The 7,050-nt window shown below is 38.7% G+C and overlaps 1 protein-coding gene across 1 annotated transcript in view; it reads left to right on the top strand.

The window, feature by feature from the left end:
• Positions 1–4,636, top strand: part of LOC107741515 (LIM/homeobox protein Lhx3-like) — a 20,366-nt gene extending 15,730 nt beyond the window's left edge. The window contains exons 5-7 of the mRNA XM_016554269.1: positions 2,613–2,784; positions 3,329–4,072; positions 4,183–4,636. Coding sequence (XP_016409755.1) covers positions 2,613–2,784; positions 3,329–3,756 — 600 coding nt within the window. The 3' untranslated portion in view covers positions 3,757–4,072; positions 4,183–4,636. The remainder of the gene's footprint in view (positions 1–2,612; positions 2,785–3,328; positions 4,073–4,182) is intronic.
• The last annotated feature ends 2,414 nt before the right edge of the window (positions 4,637–7,050 follow it).

The raw sequence follows: 7,050 nt of genomic DNA, 5'->3' as shown, positions 1-7,050 counted from the left end.
AAGTTGGGTTGAAACAACCCAGCATTTTTTAGAGTGCATATCATCGTTTATTCAGCAGATGTTTTTTTTTTTTAAGAACATGTGTTTGTTTTTAAAAGAGAAAATTAGAGAAATTAGTTTTGTTTGAGCAAGCGCAGTTCCCAAAGTCTTAATTGTTTTACTTCTTTTATTCGATGACCTCACATTGATTGGCCGCTCTCAACTCTGAGCTTAATCTCGCTGGTCGTGGGCTCGTCCATAAACATTTGACCCGGCTCAGGTAATTGCGAACTCGCCAGCCTCCAAATCGATAAGTGCCAACGCCGTACAGAAGCGTTCTAGTGAGAGCTGAACACACGCACTGGAGCTGATCTATGGAGTCAGAGAGACACAGTCTGCATTCGGGGCAATTTCCAGCCAGATTCAGCGCTTTAATACTGCACAAATCAGACTGCCTAGTGATTTATCTGGAAATGAAGTTTGGAAAGGCCCTTAGTGTCATCCACTGAGTAGATGAACTCACGTTACACTGCACATCAATGGATATGTGCATTCTGAGCGTTCAATAAAGGTGTTTCTGTCGAATAGAATAGAATAGACATTTAAAAATAAAGTCTCAAAGGGGGTTTTCGCAGCGATGCCGCAGAAGAACAATTTTTGATTCCCACCCCCCAAAAAAAAAAACATTTCAGTGAACAGTTCTTAAAAAGTTTTCATTTTTTCGTAGTGTGAAGAGAGAGAGACAATTTTTTAAATTTGAATAATCTAAAAACCTTCCACAACTAAAGAACCGTTTGCGCAATGGAAAACTTCCGTAAAGATTCGTCATGGAACCAATCGCTGAAATTAAAAAAAAAACTTTTTAGGCCTAAAGAATAGAATAGAATAGAATAGAATAGAATAGAATCGATGATAAAAACGTGCATTAACCTCGAAATAAGAATAAATTCTAATGTCTAATAAGAAATAAATTCGTGTTGTTAAATTAAGATGTTTCTTATATTACAGAGACGGAACGGTCGTTGTGAATTATTTAGGAACGGGGTCTGGAAGAGACCCTGAGCGTCATTCATTGAGCAGATAAACTTACATTACACTGAATAGCTGCATTCTAAATGTTTAATTCGGACCTTCAGTGCCTTCCCTTCACCGGCGCTCCGATTAGAACAGAATATAATGTATAAATAGAATGCATAAATTGCAATTGTTTCTATAAGGATTTAATTAGTCCGTCTAAACGAATTAAAATAATAATACTAATAAACAAATGTACAATAATAAATAATAAAGTTAGATATTATTTGAAATGCATTTACCTTTGTTATATACCTCAGAAAACAGAATAGAATAGAATAGAATAATTTAAGAAGCGTATTACGCCTTAACGGTGCCGTCTCAATTAGCATAAATATATAGCCTATAGTTGTAGAATAATAAATAAATAAATTCGTTTGTGTAAATCAAAATGTGTTTCTTATATTACAGAGGCGGATTCGACAGCAAAACGCCCGCGCACAACAATCACCGCCAAACAGCTGGAGACGCTGAAGAACGCTTATAATAACTCACCGAAACCCGCGCGACACGTACGGGAGCAGCTGTCCTCAGAGACCGGCCTCGACATGCGGGTGGTGCAGGTAACATGCTACATATATACTACACATACAGCTCTTTCTCAGTCCATTCAAATGCAGTGCATGAGTATTACAACAGAACTACACCGCGAAAACGCGCGGTTATGTATCTCACCCTTAAAATGTAGCTTATAGTCGTTTCGTGATATGTAATAAATGTTACCACACGAAACACATTTGTTTAGGTGAACTGACAATGGAGTTGAAATTAAGACACTAAATGAAAAATATTCATTAATAATACTAAAGAAAAAAAACATGTCGCAAATAGGAAAACACGCGTAGCCCAGCTGACTATAATATAGGCTACTATTCAATTATAATATTCATGTAATATATTCATTATGTATTATTCCGTTATATGTTTTACGCTATTATTCACACAAGAAAATGCCTTACTCGTGTCATTATAACCTTTATTGTTTTATGTATTCAAGTGTCATATATTTCATACAGTTGTTGTATTATACCCTGTTATTTACGCTATTGTTTATAGTACCTCATGCACTCGTGTCATTAGCCTATAACCTTTTATTATTTAATGCAGAAGATTTTCTACTATTTTTTTTAAAAGACAGCGGCTCGACTGACTTGCATGAAATACTGTCTCGATTTCTTGTAAAGTCGAACGCAGTGAGTGTCACTGAATCATGCAGAAAATGTACAAATTATATGCATGCTTCACACTGAAGATTTTAACGCTTATTTCCTTTCTGCTTCCGTTTTGATAAATGCGTGCGTACATTTATCCAGTATGTCATTATGTTGCTTAGCTTGTACATGTATTGATGTTAATTAGGCTATATGAAAAACAAATAATAATAACAGAAGAAAAATCGTAAACATTGAGGAATGGGTTTTGGTTTTTATATTAATATATATATATATAAGGCTCATGTCAGGTAGAAATAGCTTTTTCCTTTTTTTACTACAACTTTTTAGAGTGGTGCCTCAAAAAAGATCAGCAATGGTGTGAAATTTACCCACGTCTCTGCACAGGTCTGGTTTCAAAACAGAAGAGCAAAAGAGAAAAGACTGAAAAAAGATGCAGGTAGGCAGAGATGGGGACAGTACTTCAGAAACATGAAGAGGTCACGCGGGAGTTCCAAATCGGATAAAGACAGCACTCAGGAGGAGGGCATTGACAGCGATGCTGAGGTCTCTTTCACGGGTATGTTTGCTCCCAAAACCCTATAAATATGACTAATGTGTGTGATATACCCCAAAAATGGTCATGAATGATTTTCAAAAAATGTTTTGCTTTGAATCAAATATTGCCACATCAAAGCCATTTTGATTTAAAGCATAAAACTGTTTATTAAATAATTTTCTGAAAAGCTTGTTTAAGAAAATAAATGGAAAAAGTGAGAGCTCTGATATACTGCATGCCAGTTTTTCAGTAACATTTTTTATTGTAATTCTGGCATCCATCACAAACAGCCACACTCTCCTCAGAAAAAGGTCCCAGAAGAGGCTTTTCACAGCAGTGTCACAGAGGAACCATTTAGGATCCCCAAAGAATTCTTAAAAGAACCTTTTTTTGTTTCTTAGTGTAAAGAACATTTTAATAATCTAAAGAACCTTTTTCCACTTTAAAGGAACCATTGATGGCAATACATAAAATAGTGCAGATATGTATAACAATTGAATTTTTGTGTATTGAACAATCCACCAATCACTTTCATTTTTTTTTCTTCGACATGTTCTACATGCAGATGAGCCGCCTATGTCAGAGCTGGGTCACTCCAATGGCATTTACAGCAGTCTGAGCGAAAGCTCTCCGGCTCTGAGTCGTCAGGGTGGAGGTCATCCGCCCTTCCCGCTGGAGCATGGTGCCATCATCCCCTCACAGGAGCAATACCACGACATCCAGGCCAGCAGCCCCTACAGCCTCCCGCAGTCTCCAGGCTCACTACAGGCCCTTCCCAGACACCAGCCCCTCATCTCCAGCCTGGTCTACCCAGAGTCAGGCCTGCCCATGGTGTGTCAGAGCGGAGGCCAGAACATGACTCCAGGGGTTCGCATGATGGCCGGGGGAAACGGGCCGAGCTCTGATTTGTCCACGGGAAGCAGCGGTGGGTACCCGGACTTCCCTACGAGCCCAGCATCCTGGTTGGATGAAGTGGATCATGCCCAATTCTGATAGTTTTGAAGATGCACATTTGGAAAGAGACCTAGAGCAGATCTCCACCAGTGGACAGGGATTACAAAGCAGATGAATTTTGTATCTTCTCTAAAATTGGTTAGCGATGGACCCAAGACTTGAGCTGGAAAGTCTCGCCAAGGCTTTGAACTTCTGGTTGGTTCTATAAGGACACAACATTGAGTGGGGAGCTTTCAGCAACTATTGGAGCTCTTCACCAACTTTTACTATACCTAGACCAGGACTTTTAATTATACGACAATGCAAAGATTTTATTTTCTTCTTCAAGATGAGAATTCAAGTCAGTTACAGTAAGGTAGAAAGAAGTATGGTGCACCAAGAAAAATTCCAGGACTTTTAATTATACGACAATGCAAAGATTTTATTTTCTTCTTCAAGATGATAATTCAAGTCAGTTACAGTAAGGTAGAAGTATGGTGCACCAAGAAAAATTAAATTATCCATCATTGCTGTTACTGATGTGTATAAATGTGATATCACCAGTTTGGTCCAAGTGTCTGGTCGTTGCCAAATGTCTATATGCATTATATAACATTTTATCAATGTGGAGTCTTTATTTTTATACAACCTCCTTGGACTATATGATCACAGAGACTTTGTATGTTTCACAACAGGGATAGACAAGTTGTAGGCTAGTTGTTGTCTCTTTCTATTCAGTAGGAGTTCCTCTATGCATTTGTGTGTTTTCAGACGTGTCACGTTCATTTCACTGTGTTGAAAACGTTTGGCAGAGGCGCTGTGGCTCCTGTATGTGTTATGTAAAAAATGTTTTATGTCTTATTTATTCTCTCTGATGATGGTTGGTCATAAAGGTCTTTAATAAATTTGTCAGTGAAATCCTCAAGTAGCCATCGCTTCCTGGCAGAGCTCTTTAACGCTGTGGGCTTGTGTTTTTTATTTCTTCATTTACTAAAAGGATGCAAATTTCTGTGCCATTTATAGCCTCCCCATTGTTCTGCGCTCTCTAAAGCGGAGGAGCGGCCATCTGATCCGGGAAGGTTTCTCCAGTGGCTCGTTGGCAGCGAGAGCGTTAGAACGGGTTTGGATATTTATTTATTTTTTCCGAGATTAATCACATCGATCTTATATCAGGGCACAGATAATGGACCCGGATCTGGTTGAGTCGGCGAATCGCCGGTCTGGCTTGTGACCAGAGGCGTATCAAGAGTTCAACGCCTCTTTAGCAGAGAAATTCGAGGCGGACGCTACTGCAACATGTCGATTTGGAGATAAGTGTGCCATGTTTACCCGGTTGCCCCGACGGGACAGAAATATTCAATCTAGCATGTCAGGGTTTGGTTTGTTACTATTACACAATTTAATTCAATTACACAGATGAAATGCTGTGCCAGGTTGTATTTTATTCGACACAACGGTATAATGACGCACCCCCAAAAACTGTTTGTTTGTTTGTTTATGAATGTATGTATGTATGCATGCATGCTTTAAGGATTTGTAATTAGAAAGTCCAAATCAGTTATGCCTTCATGTCGGAATCAGTTTTAATTTACCTGATAGAAGCTGTTCATCTCAATGGCGGTTACTTGGCTGGCACAGGACTTCCTGGATGTACGCTGAATTCTCTTTTCAGTTTTTACCTGAACCGTAAATTCCATTTGACCCAGTGATCTTTGCAGCTGTTAAGAGCCCTCCAAAAGTATCGAACTGGTTAAATATAACATAATGATTAAACAAAATATGGTGTAAAAAATAAGTATGGTGCTTCAAATAAGTAATTATTTTTTTACGCCGTTATTGAAAATTCGGTCCGATTATGCATGTCATTTGTCTATTTAAAGCAATGCGTAAAAACGGCAGACGGTTTACATGAAAATGCGAGTGCACTAACAGTAGGTTGAGTTCAAAGAAAAGAATACCGGTAGTAGGCCTACACAAGGCGCTATGCAACTTTCCGTTTCTGGCACAAGCGGAGAAGAAAGTAATGGTAGCCTATATATTTCACACCTTTCAAAAAGTAGTTAAGATTTTTGTATTTGCTATAGTGCTTATCAAACAATACCAAATACAAGAATACAGAGGCAAGAGTGCCAGGTCGCTTAGCAAAATTGTCTGTTTATGTGCGCCACTAAGTCGTGGTTTTATGTAACAACAGCAACGGCTCTGGCACATGACCATATAGCGACTCTTATTGGTTGGCCAGTTTTCTTCGTAGTGCGAGGCACTGAATTGGATAGAAGTGCTTGCTCAGTGTGTGCACTGTGCACCTTCTGCTTCATTCTCTGTGGCAGCCAATGGGGAAAAAAAATGTAAATGTAGGTAAAGCATCAGTTACACATAAGTTACAGCATATTTTGTTCTTCATTTTGTGGCATTAGCACGCTTCCTATATTTAGAAGTGGAAAAAAAGAAAAATAAGTTGGCTAATACATTTCATTCTATGATTTGTAAACTTGCAAGTGGGAACTTCTCATAAGAACATTTCGCGTTGTTGATAATTGTTTTGCAAACCTTAATGCCAGACTTTTTTAAATTGTATTAAACGGAGTTTCTCCTCCAGTCTGGTCAAGGTTACAACCGTCTGAATCAACTCTGTTCCGACTCTTTCTTTTCACCATTCTGGAAACTCTCAAACTTCTAAATAAGATTGACTGGGCTTCTGTCATTTGGTATAGCTTTAATTGTGATCCATGTAACGTGAGGCGCCGTGGGACTCAGCCCAACGAGACAATGAAATGTAAAAGCAAAGCTAATCTGAGCAGATCTGAGCTCTGGTCAGTTTACAGAACACTTTCCACCAGCAGCTCCGGTGAATTTGCCAGTAAAACGTTTGTTCACACTGATTAAGCAGACAGACAGGAGTTTTAAGGCGGGTTTTCTCTTTTCCTCTCACCTCAGATGCTGCAGTGACAGGTGTGGGATCGAGACATAACAAAGCACAGATTACACATGCAGATGCCCGCTGTGTGAACCGTACTGAGAGATTACTCTTCCCACACTCACATTAACTCCAGCACTTCACACAGGTGCTTTTATGTAAGGAGGGTTTATTTTCCCAGCATATAATGTGTAAAGTGAATTTCCTCTAGTTGTTTGTGTGTGTGGCCTGTTGCATCATTCACCCATTAATTCATTTACACGCTTTGTGTTTTTGCTTCAGTTTTATAAGAACATTAGCATTTAAAATAGATATTTAGAAATACATTTCCGATTTGTGACATAAAAATTTGATTTCTGCATAGCTAAATATATGTAATTGCTCAAGTGAGCTGATATTTTCTTTGAAATGTGGAACATACCGCTTAGCTTGAACAG

Source organism: Sinocyclocheilus rhinocerous, unplaced genomic scaffold (genome assembly GCF_001515625.1).
Source record: "Sinocyclocheilus rhinocerous isolate Xijiao unplaced genomic scaffold, SAMN03320098_v1.1 scaffold134, whole genome shotgun sequence".
Classification (NCBI taxonomy): Eukaryota; Metazoa; Chordata; class Actinopteri; order Cypriniformes; family Cyprinidae; genus Sinocyclocheilus; species Sinocyclocheilus rhinocerous.
The sequence above is the reverse complement of the archived record's forward strand: the minus strand, read 5'-3'. Positions and strand labels throughout refer to the sequence as shown.